General features: G+C 51.9%; 7 protein-coding genes across 7 annotated transcripts; 4 read left to right on the top strand and 3 right to left on the bottom strand.

Annotated features, from left to right (window-relative positions):
- Positions 1 to 34: 34 nt before the first annotated feature.
- BDZ83DRAFT_753646 (uncharacterized protein) lies at positions 35 to 1,942 on the bottom strand (the record flags this gene model as incomplete). The annotated part of the gene is made up of 4 exons (XM_060514375.1): positions 35 to 711; positions 767 to 1,136; positions 1,200 to 1,640; positions 1,700 to 1,942. The coding sequence occupies 4 exons, from the start codon at positions 1,940 to 1,942 to the stop codon at positions 35 to 37; spliced, it is 1,731 nt and encodes a 576-aa protein (XP_060363344.1).
- Positions 1,943 to 2,503: 561 nt separating this feature from the next.
- Positions 2,504 to 4,116, top strand: BDZ83DRAFT_581118 (putative dibenzothiophene desulfurization enzyme A; the record flags this gene model as incomplete). Its single annotated transcript, XM_060505428.1, is given in 5 exon segments — positions 2,504 to 2,782; positions 2,838 to 3,015; positions 3,035 to 3,137; positions 3,184 to 3,366; positions 3,420 to 4,116. 5 exon segments carry the CDS (start codon positions 2,504 to 2,506, stop codon positions 4,114 to 4,116), a joined length of 1,440 nt encoding a protein of 479 aa, XP_060363343.1.
- Positions 4,117 to 4,434: 318 nt separating this feature from the next.
- Positions 4,435 to 6,309, top strand: BDZ83DRAFT_581130 (putative allantoate permease; the record flags this gene model as incomplete). The annotated part of the gene is made up of 9 exons (XM_060505429.1): positions 4,435 to 4,592; positions 4,653 to 4,705; positions 4,766 to 4,894; positions 4,954 to 5,130; positions 5,186 to 5,540; positions 5,599 to 5,788; positions 5,836 to 5,946; positions 6,001 to 6,100; positions 6,152 to 6,309. 9 exons carry the CDS (start codon positions 4,435 to 4,437, stop codon positions 6,307 to 6,309), a joined length of 1,431 nt encoding a protein of 476 aa, XP_060363342.1.
- Positions 6,310 to 6,416: 107 nt separating this feature from the next.
- Positions 6,417 to 6,913, bottom strand: BDZ83DRAFT_753643 (Glyoxalase/Bleomycin resistance protein/Dihydroxybiphenyl dioxygenase; the record flags this gene model as incomplete). Its single annotated transcript, XM_060514374.1, has 2 exons — positions 6,417 to 6,438; positions 6,507 to 6,913. 2 exons carry the CDS (start codon positions 6,911 to 6,913, stop codon positions 6,417 to 6,419), a joined length of 429 nt encoding a protein of 142 aa, XP_060363341.1.
- Positions 6,914 to 7,215: 302 nt separating this feature from the next.
- On the bottom strand, positions 7,216 to 7,965 carry BDZ83DRAFT_626700 (uncharacterized protein). Its single transcript, XM_060508579.1, has one exon. The coding sequence runs from the start codon at positions 7,950 to 7,952 to the stop codon at positions 7,707 to 7,709; it is 246 nt and encodes an 81-aa protein (XP_060363340.1). The 5' UTR covers positions 7,953 to 7,965; the 3' UTR covers positions 7,216 to 7,706.
- A 1,237-nt stretch (positions 7,966 to 9,202) lies between these two features.
- BDZ83DRAFT_793716 (uncharacterized protein) lies at positions 9,203 to 9,823 on the top strand (the record flags this gene model as incomplete). The annotated part of the gene is made up of 1 exon (XM_060515788.1): positions 9,203 to 9,823. One exon carries the CDS (start codon positions 9,203 to 9,205, stop codon positions 9,821 to 9,823), a length of 621 nt encoding a protein of 206 aa, XP_060363339.1.
- Positions 9,824 to 12,124: 2,301 nt separating this feature from the next.
- Positions 12,125 to 14,109, top strand: BDZ83DRAFT_392786 (amino acid permease). Its single transcript, XM_060502801.1, has 2 exons — positions 12,125 to 12,487; positions 12,576 to 14,109. Exons 1-2 carry the CDS (start codon positions 12,294 to 12,296, stop codon positions 14,053 to 14,055), a joined length of 1,674 nt encoding a protein of 557 aa, XP_060363338.1. The 5' UTR covers positions 12,125 to 12,293; the 3' UTR covers positions 14,056 to 14,109.
- The last annotated feature ends 23 nt before the right edge of the window (positions 14,110 to 14,132 follow it).

The raw sequence follows: 14,132 nt of genomic DNA, 5'->3' as shown, positions 1-14,132 counted from the left end.
CAGTCTTGGATGCAATGCAACTATGAAACAGCTCCTAGCTCACCCACCATTTCTCATGATAGCTCCTGAGGTCTACATCACCACTTAAAGCGCCTTTCTCCAACCAAGGAGTAAGATCTAGCTCCACCCCAGCGTCACCGTGAGCAGCCGCAACATCCTTCTCGGTCCAGCCATTCCCCAGCCACCCAAACCTGTTTCCCTGGGGGTTCTGATAGGTGTACTCAAAGTCCTCCCACCTCGGGTCTTTCCGAACCAGGTCAACGTGAGCGGCACTACCGGGCCAGAGGCCGTGGATTCTCCCGCCCTTGATCCCCCCATTGTACCAAGAGCTGCAGTGCTCGCTCATAACAGTGCGCGGAAAGAAGGCTTCAGTGTAGGCTCGGAAATCACGAGTTGCAGCTGTTGTCGGAGCTATGGTCCGCAGTCCTTGGGTTGCAAACTTTCGAAGTATCTTGGCGACGTATGTGAGCTGGTTCTCTACCGCATGACACAGCGTTCCAGCTGGTCCTGTGGCGTTTGGTCCGAGTACGGTGATGAAGTTTGGAACCTCTGGAGCAAGCATTCCCAAGTACGTGTCTGGGAATCCTGGCTTTCCGCCAGGCCTCCAAGCCTTTTGAAGGTCGATTCCCTTGTAGACGACTGGGAACTGAGTGCTAAATGTGATATCGTGGCCTGCACTGCAGATGACAGCGTCAACTTCGCGAAGAGTGCCTAAGTACTGAATCAGTCAAAGAAGCTTCCATGATTAGCAGAGAACGGAGCGCACCGTCTACAGTTCGAATCCCGGTTTGAGTGAACTCTGAGATTCGATTGGTGATATAGTTGACATTTTCCGAAGTCAGCGCCTCGAGATATCCAGGCCCAGGTGTCAGTCGACGACAGCCTACTGGAAACTCAGGTATGATCTCATCAGCAAGCTCGGAACTAGCCCCCAGTCGTGCTCTCATAAGTTCTTTGATGTAATCTTCAGCCGCTGCATTCTGAGGTCCGTCTTTGAAGATTCCGCCAAAGCGGCTGAAAAGCTTTGCCTCCAGAGCTTTCCGGAATTTGAGATACCTCTCGGGGTCTGCACGCGCGTCTTCAATGTTTTCTGCAACAAAGTCTGCCAGGTCTTCTCCTCCGATCGGCGCTGCAACCTATGTTTTGTTGCGGGCATAATGATCAACCCTTGCAGCAGTCTTTCGTAGTTGCGGGAGCACTTGTAGTCCGGAAGCGCCATTGCCAATGACTGCGATCCGCTTTCCTTTCGGGTCGAAGTCAGGGTCCCAATTCGAGGTATGTCGCAAGTGGCCCTCGAATTTGTCGATTCCATGATACTCAGGAAGCTTTGGGTCGCTAAAGTGACCCGTGGCAGTTATCAAGAAGTTAGCCTCGTCAGTGACTACACTGTCGTCTGTTTGAATCCTCACGATCCATTTGGCCTTTTTCTCAGACCATTCCGCAGACGTGACGCTATGCCCGAAGCGAATGTACTTGCGCACGTTGTACTTGTCCGCTATAGCTTGCCAGTAAGATTGAATCTCAGAGCCGGTGGCATACGCCTCTGTCCAATCTGTCGATGGAGCAAATGTAGCCTGGTAGGCGTGAGCTGGCACATCGCACCGAACACCTGGGTAGATGTTGGTATGCCAGACGCCCCCCTTCATTGCCTCTTGTATCAGTGACAAGTGCTTCGCGGTACCGTTCTTCTTCAACTTACAAGATCGCTGTTCCTCTCGTAGATGACGAGATCCAGATTGGGAACCTTCGCGGGAAGTAGAATGGCAGCGGTGATGCCAGAAATGCCGGCACCCACAACAATCGCTCGGACAGTTTGATGTTCGTCAATGGGATGTTCTTCTATCAAGAAATGAGGATTGATGGTTCGAAGAATATTGTTGTCAGCCGCTGAAAGGGAACTTGCAGCATCGATAGACGGGTCTAGTATCGCGCCTGGCGCCATGGTTGATCACTCTGACAAAAACAAAGACGATAATGCATAACTCTTCCCTGACTCTGGAATGCCATTGAGTTTCTATCTTCAATATCGTCGAATACCGGCGTATCACATGGATGACGCAACTATCACTGTTGCTTGCAAATACCCCCTGCTCCCGATACAATAGGATTTTGTATGCAGCGAGCCGCAGTCACTCGGGAACAAATTCCCTTCGGAGATGTTTTGAGGGGAAGGGAGACTCGATTGGTTCCAAACAAGCATGCAATCAAGAATGCATCAATTCTCCAGGATACGCCATACGCAGTGTAGCTTGCGAATCTACTTAATCCCGGTTTTGTCCGGTTTTGATTCTGATAAGATATTGCGAGATTCGAGTATCCGTCCTTACTGCCGAAGTCGGCTGCATGCTGATTGCGTGATTCCTCGAGACCAACTACGTTACGCAATGAGTTATCAACGGAAATATGTTCTCTTTCGCCAATGACAAGTTGGCGACAGACGCAGCATTGGCACGTTTTCTTTAATCGAGCTGGACTCAGTGCAGCACAAGCTTGCCCCGCCAAGATGGAACCTCCTTCTGCCAGGCGGCAAATCATATTCAATGCATTTGATATGTTCACTCCGAGCCACCTCTGCTTCGGTCAGTGGCGCAGGGGACAAGGTGAAGTCGCCGACAAGTTTGGGGATCTCAATTACTGGACCAATCTCGCACAGATTCTTGAGCGAGGAGACATTCACGCGTTGATCCTGGCCGACACTTATGGTCAACACGATATTTATAATGGAAGCGCTGTACCAACGATACGGACAAGTTGTCAGTTCCCCATGGGTGACCCCATTATTGTAAGTAACGGATCTCGTGTTTCCATCGTTGACCATGTCTTAACACCATCAATAGCCGGTAACAGCAATGGCAGCTGTAACAAAGAAGCTTGGGTTCATCGTCACAACCAGTACGAGCTATGAAGCACCATTTGTTATAGCAAAGAGGTTCTCAACCCTCGACCATCTTACCAAAGGGCGGTTTGGCTGGAACATCGTCACTTCTTTTAAGGAATCTGCTGCTAAGGCCGTAAGTTAGGCTCCGCAAGGAAGTCCTGTTCGGGATCATGCCTAATATTCATCAGGTCGGGATCTCATATGTCGAACATGATGAGAGATATGCCGCTGCTGATGAATACTTGGAGTTGCTCTATAAGTAAGTTCATACAAGCTTCTATGGAGGTTTAAGACTAAGAGGCTAGAATCTGGGAAGGCTCGTGGGCAGACGACGCTCTCAAGAAAGATGCAACGAAAAACATTCACGCTGATCCCAGTCGTATCCGTTGGGTCAAGCATCATACGGCAAGGTTCAGTGTGGATGCCCCTCACATTCTGCACCCTTCACCTCAAAGAACCCCCTTTCTGCTTCAGGCAGGGACATCGTCGTAAGTACCAACCATATGCTTCACACGCCTACTCTCAGCTAAAAGCCTCACAGCGCCGGTATAGCTTTTGCTGCCAAGCATGCAGAAGGCATTATGATATCGGGGCTTTCACCTCATATACTGGCGCCTCGCGTATCCGCCATCCGCGAGCAAGCAGCCGCAGCTGGCCGCGACCCTGGCAGTGTAAAGATTTTCGCAGTTATTACACCAGTCATCGGGAGAACAGACGAAGAAGCGGGTGCAAAATACCGCAAAGCTATGGAATATGCAAGCTTCGAAGCTGGACTGGCATTCTTTTCGGGTAATGCTGGAATAGATCTTGCGAAGTACGACCTTGATGCAGAGATAAGACCAGATGATGCCACGATTGACGGGCGGGTACACTCCTTGGTCAGCAGTCTCAAATATCGTGGCGACGATATTCCAGCTTGGACGCCTCGCAATATTGGAAAAGCCATGGCCATCGGTGGGAATGGTCCAGTGCCGGTCGGATCAGCAGCCCGTGTCGCGGATTTCCTCGAGGAGTGGGTGAAGATTGCAGATCTAGATGGTTTTAACGTTGGGCATGTCACAAGCCCAGGGAGCTCTGAGGATCTAGTAGATTTGCTAGTACCCGAGCTCCGTCGAAGGGGACTCTACGGGTACAACAGACAATCGGGAGATGAAATCACTTTGCGTGAGAGGATGTATGGTGTTGGCCAGAAACATTTCCGCAACGACCACGTTGGAAGTCAATACAAATACAAGTAGAGCCATAGTTAGTGCGAAAGAGGGGAATGAGGTGGCCTTTTAGACTTGCTAAACACCACTCCCAAGAGTGCACAAGAACCAGGATTCGGCCCCATTCAATCAACCCCCACTTGCCATGCTATGTTGTCATTTGTTCTAAAGTTGCATCAGTTCCGAAGACTCGGTAACAGGCCGAGAATGGGCCTTGTCGGCCTCCCTCTGACTATCAGAGCCACAAAGGGTTTTTTGATGTTCTCTCCTTTTCGATATATCATTCTCTCTCCTGTGGCATCCTTCAGATTATATCCACGACTATCTGCCCAACTATCTGCAATTGCCATGGAGTTCGAAAACGAAGCAAAAAGAGATGAGGGTGAGATTCTTGAGCCACAAGAGCCCTCATCATTGAAATGGGACCTCCTCAAGGGTGTCATATGGGATGGTCCTCAAACAAAAGAGGAGCACCGCCTTGTGCAACGCCTCGACTTCTTTGTGCTGTAGCGTATACTAAAATTCTACGTTTGGCCTCCGAACTATACTGACGATCTCCACTCCAGAAGCTGGGCGACTTTTGGATATTTCGTTAGACTACTCGACTCAAGCAATATCAGTAAGGGCACCCATCTTGGTAGTATAAGAGTAAAGTATTCGAAGTTCTTACCGATAATAGCGAATGCGTATGTCAGCGGTATGAAAGAAGACCTCAATTTTCAAGGCAACGAGTATAATCTGTTGCAAACTTTCTTCACGTGCGGCTACTTAGTCGGCCAAATCCCTTCACAATTCTTGCTCACTCGTTGTAGGTTCATGAAACACGATCTATCCCCGCCTTCAACCCAGAAAGCTAATAGCTGCCAGTTCGCCCTTCAATTTACCTGCCCGTGGCCGAGCTTTTCTGGACCATTGTCACATTTTGTTTTGCCGCTGTCAAAGACGTTCGTCATGTCTTGGCATTGAGATTCTTGCTAGGATTCCTTGAAAGTCCTTTTGCCGTCGGCGTTCTGACCATCATGGGAAGCTGGTACACGCCTCGAGGTAAGAGCGTCTATTTTGCGGAGACTCAGTTCTTTGTCCTCACTTCGTCCCGTAGAACTCTCCAAGCGAATTTCAATCTTTTATTCGGCCAGCTATGCCGCTAGCATGTTTAGCGGATACCTCCAGGCCGCAATCTATCGAGGTCTAAATGGAGCCGGCGGTCTCCCAGGCTGGCGATGGCTTTTCATTTTCTGTGGCATCATCTCAATCTGGGCTCCTATCTGGGGATTCTTCGTCGTCCCTGATAACCCTCATATTACAAGAGCTCGTTGGATGCGCCCGGGTGAGCAGGCAAAGCATATCGCGAGGATGGAAGCCATCGATCGGCGCAAACCCGAGCCTTTGACAAAAGCCAGGGTCTGGGGTATTTTCACGAACTGGCCCATTTACGTCTTCAGCTTCGCATTGATGTGAGTTCTCCGTAATCCTCGTGATACTCAGGATGGAACAGTCTGATATAAATCGCAGTTGCCATTGCGTTGTCACACAACCCCTCAACTACTTCTCTGTCTGGCTCAAGTCCTTGAACCAATTCACTGTCTACCAAATCAACCTCTTCCCTACTGCAGCACAAGCTGTCGGTCTTGTGACTACCCTGCTATATGCTTGGCTCTCTGATGGACTGGGAAAGAGGTGGCAGGTTTTGCTGGTTCCAGCTGTTAGTTCATGAAACATCAGAATCCAGATCTCGCTGACAAGACGTAGACCATCAATCTCATCGGCATGATCATGGTTGCAGTTGAGTCGAGCTACGCGTTGACCTTTGTCGGCTATGTTATCAACGCCGCTTCTTGGGGCTTTTGGCCGGTCCTTTACGTGAGCCACTCTGTCTCTGCAGGTTTCCTGCCTCTTTATTCTAATGTCGTCTAGGCGTGGGCAATTGAAATCATGCACAAGAATATGGAGGAGCGTGCAATTGTCATTGGAGTCGCACAGACTCTGGGTCAAGCCTTCATCGCATGGGTTCCAGGTCTGCGACTATCTTGCCCTCGGTATCCTGAAGAGTTGCTAATTATTGCAGTTGTGATACTCGATGTGGGTAAATATGCCCCCTCCTTCCACATGGGGTTCTCCGTCATGTGTGGAGTGAGCGTTTTGGAACTTTCGAGTATCTTCATAATCAGATACTTTGAGAAGCGGGAGAAGGCGAAGAACGAACAGTCCATCCATAACGACTGATAGTCATCGCTCTGACGTCAGACTTTAACATTCCCGGTGTTGGTGTATTATTGGAAATCTCCTAGTCTAAGTATGCAAATGCCTGTGCAGATAATGTAAAAAGCCACCTATGACGTGTAATGAGAAAGCCTGTGGATGTGGGTATTAGTCCTTGCCCCGTGAGGTATCATCAATATTCTACACTGGGAAGTACTCACTCAATCAAGTTTCCGTCGGGGTCTCTCACGTAAACGCTCTGGATGGGACCCTGTGCACCCGTCCGGCCGACCACTTTCTCCCCCTCGAGAACTTGGACCCCATCCCCTTGAAACCCTTTGATCAGCTCTTCGAGACCGGTGCCATCCTCCACCAAGAAACAGAGGTCGGCCGTGCCTGGCAGTGCCGTCTTGGCTTTTGGCTCAAACTCCTTGCCCTGCTGATGCAGGTTGATCTTGTGCGTGCCAAACTTCAGCGCGTGCCTCTGGACGGATGGATCTAACGGCGACGTGAATGTTTCCGCCTTCATCCCGAGGTACTTGGTGTACCACTGGACCGTCTTTGGGACGCTCGCGCAGGTGAGCACGAGGTGGTCCAGCGTCTTGACGACCGCTCTGGCTCCTGACATGGTGATGGAGCGGGGTACTAGGATATGGAAGTCTAGAAGCTTTGCGGATTGCAAACTTGATTGGCGTGACAGGGCGAGTCTTGGCAATGGTGGAGGTTTTGGTCTGGCTTGGGATCTCTGCAAACGTTTCGCGTGAGGTGCGAAATGAAGAAGAAAAGGAATGGGGGTTTGGAGAGCGGCAAGGACGTCATTAGTGCATTGCTAGGGCGGACCGTGCCGAATTTCCGAAGCGTTCGGCTTGCGGATCCGGCGCCGAGTTTAAATTCGCCGGGACCCCACACCCGAGGCCCGCCGTTCTTAATTCGGAGTGCGATCCAGATCTCCAAAATTCCTCAGATGTCAAGGTTGGGAATTAATGGGGTTGGGGGGCCGGGTTTCATTCGACAGCATATGGATGCGACTCTTGCTCCTGCGGAACTCTACACAGTGAGCAAGATCTTCAGCCTACATCAAGATGCCGGGTAAAGAATTGCCGTAACCGGCCACTCTGGAACGTTAACAGACTACCAGAGCCCTGACTATACAGCACTTGCCCAGAATACGCTGCACGAAAAGTAGATCCATCCCGAATTCGCCAACAGTATGCCCGACTGGGCATCGAGGCAATGCACAAGATCACCTTCACTCATCGTGTAATTCTGCCTTGGAAAGCCACTTCAACTTCAGTCTCAAATCTTCCTCGGTTAGTCTCCAAGTCATGTTACTCTCAGCCCTCATCTAGTGCTGACGCTTGTCGAATTGTAACCTCCGCTGGTGGATGATACGAATGAGGAGTTTTTTTGACTGTCATCACTCACCGGCGATCGACATTTGCGATACGCAATACGAAGACGAAGCCAAAGAAGAATTCACTACCAGCGGTCCCATGATAGCATTGCCCGTCCAGAAACTTTGGATTGAGCGTGCAGGCAAAGTACATTGCAGAGCTAGATAGTCGAACACGAACGCCCGTCAAGACGAAGCTAAGGCACATGAGCGTCAGGGGCCAGCCACAAATGAAAGACCCCTGGACTTTGAACCAACCATATGGAGTGTACATCTTTGACGATGGCCTCATTTAGTTGTCTGATCGTCCCCGGTATGTCATTGGCCGTTTGAGTCTGCTTGTGCAGGTGGCTGAGGCGGAGTGGGCGTACATGGTCCGAAATTTGTGCCACAACGCCCGCATGTGTGAGCTAACGGGTAGGGCGTTATGGACAAGAGACAATGTTATGGTTTGCATTCATCGTGGTTGCAGAGCCAGCAAATGACTTATTCCAAGGCCCAAAGACTATCGAAATGGCTCTACGGACGTTAAGCATAGGTGGAATCTCAACGCACGATGCTGGGTCAGTGATCGCAAGATCGATAGATATCGAGATGCCATCTGGTCCCTATTGTAGTGCCCAAGAAGAATACTGGTATCCTCCGTCTAATCATCCCCCATGTGTACCACCATGTGTAAAGTAAGTTCTGCAGGGCGGGGAGAGGGTTTGAGGAAGCATCACTTGGATATGCCAATTGGAGGGAAATAAAGGCTCCCCCGACAACGACGTTGCAAGCCACTCGCCGTAGTCAAATTAAAACAATGTTAGCTGCCGGCAGCTGAAAAACAAGCTTAAATCTGATTCGGCGTCACGACACCATGCTCACAGCCTGCCGCAACAATGCATAATCGACAGAAGCTAAGTTCTGGCTGCAGTGCTAGCAGCGGGTTGACAGGCAGACAGACTCCCATAGGTAGTCAAGCCCAGTGTCTTGGGTTCTGATGATCTGCTGGATTGTGCTCCTCGAATCATCCCAGCCACTCAGCCTGACAACTCCAAGAGATCGTGGTTATCGACGCGCGGGGTAAATCCTCCCCGAGCTTACCTGCAGCCACAAGAAAGCTGAGCCCTCAAAATAAGCAGGTGCTTAACCCCAGACCCTGGTTTCCGACGCCACCATCACCTCCTCTGAATTTGCTCAACGGCCACTTAGGCAAGGGCTCTGACATCGCGGGCTAGTTTAGCTGCAGGAACAGAAAGATGCAGTTTGCTGTATGGCACCGCCGTGATGCCTTCGATTGGACGCCACGACGTAATCGCTAGCTGCTCATTTCCGTTCAGTGTGGCAGCTGAAATGTTGCATCTCCGAGGAGGTATAGCACAGAGCCCAACATCACAGCCTTACGTTGTGTGCCGTGTACTTAAGCAGGAGAGTTCCAAGGGAAAGTAGAAGGGAATACTAGGCCATCTCGGACATCAAGCACCTCAACCTTTACCAGCAACCCTTCACTCTCGTTTCAACACACTCGCTTCCATAACCATCATGTTCCAGCTCAAGAAACTTCTGGTTCTGGCTCTTCCGGCGCTGGCTCTCGCCAACGAGGCCTTCTCTCCTCTCAAGCGCCAGATTGTAAAGATCCCGTGCAGCGAGTCTGGCCGCAAAGACTGCGGCGATGGCTGCATCCCCTTGACCTACACTTGCTGTCCAGACCAGCAGGGCGGTTGCCCCTTGACGTCCACGTGTTGGCTCGGCAACAACGGCCAGTATGCATGCTGCCCGATCGGCAAGCAATGCGTCGGTCCGGGCGGTGTCAACACGGAACCCGGCTCAACGGTGACGTCCACCCTTTTCTTCACGGAGTCGGTTCCGGACGAGGAGACTTCCACGTCCTTCTTCGCGTCGACCTCTACTGCGACCTTTACCCTCACGTCCGAGATCAAGAGCACCTCCACAGAGACTTCTCTTGGGCCTGTGCCGACCACCTCTGTTTCGGCACCTCCGGTTGTTTCCAATACGCCGACGACGACTGCTGCGCTGCCGACGATCACCGCGAACAGCACCACGGCCCGACCGCCCCCGGTTACGGTGAACGCAGCGAACACCCACGGTGGCTCGATCCTTCAGGCAATGGCCGCTGGTGCCGTAGCCTTGCTTGCTCTTTGAAACTTGTGAATACCGAGATGGGAATGTGTTCGATGTACAGATCAATGAAATGGTATTGTCGAGGTGCAATAGTTGTCTGAAGAAATGGGCGGGCGAATGTGGGTAAAGGAAGAGAATGGATCGATAGCTTTTACAACCAAAACGTAATGGAAATGAAAATTGTCAGGTTGGACCTCGTCTCCCCAACTTTCCGTACCACCAAGGATCCGCCAGCATTATGGTTTGGCCGAGATGAGTCTCGTGCTTGCCTTCAGAATCCGGGGCTCCGGACCCAGACTTGCAAAGTGGCGTGCTTTCTCGTGGGGGACGTGTGATTAAAGGGCGCGCACAAGGCGTAACGGACATGTGGAAGCCTGGACGGGGTTCGCCCCGTCGTTATCGTGTGTGTGACGCAGGTTTGACATCGAGACTAAGGCGTTTGAGTCAAACATGCTCAAGGAGATATTTCGTATCTCTGAGCGACCAAGAACGACGATGTTGAGCCGCCTCGTAGCTAACAAAACTTACAAGTCGGGATCGGGATCGGGATGGGTCGCCGACAAGGCACTAGTCAAACGAGCTGGTGTCGGATCAGTTTTCCGTTTCTCTTGGCCGGCGAGCTGGATGCGGGGGAAACGGCAACTTTGAACCTCCACCGGTCCGCATCAAGGGTACCAAACAACGGGGACTGGTAGACTTTGAGATGGACGGTGTCAATTACCCTTTCCAGCTCCCCGGTCAAGGCTGATAAGCTTTGTAGGTCCCTTGTTCTGAAGAAATGACAAAGTTGAATCATGTTCGCAAACGCCGACAGCATGTCTCTTGCAATAGGACTCGTCTCGTATCAACCGCGGCGGCACAGAAGTCAGCCTTCCAGAGACATTTTCTTCAGACTCGGGCTTATGAAAAGTGGGCGTCTTATTTATTGCGTGCTGGTCAGGCCATCCTTATCGACGGTGCGGCTCGGCACAAGGCAGACCTAGGTAGGAACGCGACAGACGTAGACGCGATGTTTCCGTATCACTATTTTGCGATTCAGGTATTTGGTGAACATTGTCATCGGTGTTTAGAAACGTCGTTCGGAGCAAGATTCCCGACATCCAATCAGACATCTGACAGGCTTCCCCAGGACCGAGAGGCCAGGCCGAGGATGGTGACAAACTGCAACTGGGAATTTGCGCGATTTGATGGGAATTGACGAGTGCTCGTGCCGCCCAAATTCAAGGGACTCTGGAGAAAAAGATGAAAATTTTACGTGATAGTTTGGTACGAGGGCGGGTACCATCGGTGTTTACCCCGTCATGGAGTCACTGGGAGTGAAGGAATCTGAGATGCAGCCGCGCACAGGCAGCCACGTGATATGGGGTCTCGTACCCAAGTACTCAAGTACCGGTGGGTGCTACCTTAGTCTTAGTAAGCTGCGGCTTGGATGCTTGCAGTTGTTCCGGGAGGTACGTATTGCTGCCTCCAATTCCCGTCCCGTTCCCCAACTCTGCCTGAGCCTCCAATTTGGACCGCAGATTTTCTCGGTGACAACTGCAACCACTTTAACCACCCCGTTTCCCTCACGGTCTCAGTCTCTCAGCAATTCATTTCAGTAACAACATGTGCCATCCTCGGACGTTAGCCTCTTATCAATACGGTGTGCCCGAATGTGTGGCCGAGTGTGGATGTCATGTGGATTGCCAAGTAGATAAGCCTTCCGTCCGAGTTTACCCCATGGGTTCGCCATGAAAACGTTACCACACAGAAACAGCTGATGGACTGCCAGGTTTCTGCTTTTGGTCTAGTTCTTCCCCATGACTGGATCTGCCCGCCTTCTGCACCAGTCAGTGCCGAGTAGCCCTTTGCGCCTTTCGCCTCCAAACAACATCCAACAAGGGTTCAGTTGCAGCCCGCGCCTGGGCATACACGCAGACACCGCATACTACAGAGTCAGTCACTTTGTCGAATACCTAGTACCCACGCACGCCGCAGAGGAGCACAGCGTACCATCAATACGTCACGTCGGCATTCCACAAGGGTTGATTCATCAGCGTGGGAGCGCGGCGGGCAGAAACAATGGGTTGGAACATCCGTACACTCGCAGAAACCAACGGAGGCAGCTTCCGTTGCTTGGTCAAGCATGGGGCCTATGTACAAGTGTAGTGTAAGCTGCCCGTCTCACGACAGACTGGAATCTTTCGCCATGCTGCTCATCGCCCAGACTCCATAATACTGCAGCCATTCCCCCTTCAGCCAGAAGCTTGGCCCTTTGTTCGCGTCGTTCTACTCTTCGCGTTCTAGAATCATTCCGTGGTTGCGCCGGGGACGCCCACCGACAAGCCTTGCCTGCGACCAGAGAAAAAAAAGTTGCCGTACTAATATACCATTGCTACCCGCCCGCCCACATCGCAAACTCTCTCTCGCTCTCTTTTGACTGCTCTTCTGCTTCTTCTTTTCTTCGCCCAAACCAGAGTCGAGCCCAGTTGATCACAACTACGATTCGACAATGGAGTCTGCGGACAAAGATTACAGAGGCGGCGGCCCCTTGACTGACGTCGAGTCTAAGCACAATGGGGAGTCATACCCACGCGATGTCAACTTCGCTGCACTCAACGACCCCAATGACCTGGTCAACTCGCATGACCAGCTGTCGCGTGGCTTGAAGAGCCGACACATTCAGTTCCTGGCACTGGGTGGCGCGTACGTTTTCCGCCTTTTCTGCACGCCCTCAATTGGGTTCACGCCCTCAATTGGGTTCAAGTAAGCGCAAACTGACAGGTACTTACAGTATCGGAACTGGTCTCTTCGTCGGCTCAGGCAGCATCCTCTCAGCAGTTGGCCCCGCGCCGCTGTTCATGGGATACCTCTCCATGATGATTGTCGTGTGGAACATCATGAACAATCTCGGAGAGATGGCCACCTACCTCCCGCTCAAGGGTATCTCGATTCCCTACTTTGTCGAACGCTTCGTCGAGCCCAGTTTGGCTTTCGCCGCCGGTTGGAACTACTGGTACGCATACGCCATGCTCGTCGGCGCCGAAGCCTCGGCCGGCGCAATCCTTCTCGATTACTGGAAAACACCCGTTCCCTCAGCCGTTTGGATCACAATCATCCTACTTGTCACCCTCGCTCTCAACATTTTTGCTGTCGAAGTCTTTGGCGAGGCTGAGTTCTGGTTCGCGAGTATCAAGCTCATTACCATCTTGGGTCTCATCATGGTGAGCTTCGTCATCATTCTCGGCGGTGCCCCCGACGAAGGTCGCATCGGCTTCCTTTACTGGTACGACCCTGGCGCAATCACACCATACCTCGTCGGCGGAAATACTGGCAAGTTCTTGGCCTACTGGACTGGTTTCGTCCGTGCCGGTTTCGCCTTCATCACCTCCCCCGAGCTGATCGCCCTCGCGGCCGGCGAGACCGTTGCCCCCCGTCGCAACATCCCCAAGGCCGCTCGCCGCTTCGTCTGGCGTCTGGCCATCTTCTACGGCCTCGGTTCCCTCATGATTGGCGCCATTACCCCTTCCAACGACGAAAGACTCCTCAGCCCCTCATCTAACGCCGCTGCTTCTCCTTGGGTTATCGGAATTCAGCGCGCTGGCATCGGTGGTCTGAACCACGTCATCAACGCCGCTATTCTCACCAGTGCGTGGAGTGCAGGCAATGCCTTCTTGTACTCCGGCAGCCGTATCCTCTACAGTTTGGCTCTCAACAAGCAGGCCCCTCGCTTCTTCGCCCGTACGACCAAGCGTGGTGTTCCCTACACCGCCGTCCTCGGCACCTGGTCGATTGCTCTGCTCTCCTACCTCACCGTCAGCAGCGGAACCTCTACCGTCTTTACCTGGTTCATGAACATTAGCACCATTTCCGGCTTCATTGCCTGGATTGTCGTCATGATCACTTACCTCCGCTTCCGCAAGGCTATGATCTACCACAACATGATGCACCGCCTGCCCTTCAAGACCCCGCTCCAGCCTTACTTTACCTGGTTCATCCTTGGTCTCCTCATCATTCTTACCCTCACCAACGGCTTCCAGGTCTTCTTCCCTGGCAATTGGAGCGTCTCGGACTTCCTGGCTGCCTACATTACGCTGCCCATCTTTTTCGTGCTGTACATTGGACACAAGATCTGGTTCCGTACGCCGATGGCGCGCAACGTGGCCGACGTAGATGTCTTGACCGGCGTTGCCGAGATGGAGGCCATGGCGGAGCTCGATGAGGAGCCGATCCCGAAGAACCTGCTGCAAAAGATCTGGTTCTGGCTTGCTTAGGTTTGTAGATGGCACGGAAAAGCATTTGGTTGGCCATATGGTTTAAAAGTTCCAGATACTTAGCAGAATAAATATTT

The sequence above is a fragment of the Colletotrichum acutatum genome, assembly GCF_030867785.1.
Source record: "Colletotrichum acutatum strain CBS 112980 chromosome Unknown BDZ83scaffold_67, whole genome shotgun sequence".
In the NCBI taxonomy this organism is placed as follows: domain Eukaryota; kingdom Fungi; phylum Ascomycota; class Sordariomycetes; order Glomerellales; family Glomerellaceae; genus Colletotrichum; species Colletotrichum acutatum.
This window is presented reverse-complemented; position numbering and strand designations above follow the sequence as displayed.

Excerpts from the sequence above, each read along its gene's own strand:
- BDZ83DRAFT_626700 (XM_060508579.1), bottom strand. The coding sequence starts at position 7,952 with ATGTACACTCCATATGGTTGGTTCAAAGTCCAGGGGTCTTTCATTTGT.
- BDZ83DRAFT_392786 (XM_060502801.1), top strand. The coding sequence starts at position 12,294 with ATGGAGTCTGCGGACAAAGATTACAGAGGCGGCGGCCCCTTGACTGAC. Across the intron at positions 12,488-12,575 it reads TTCCTGGCACTGGGTGGCGC|TATCGGAACTGGTCTCTTCG; the intron begins GTACGTTTTCCG and ends AGGTACTTACAG.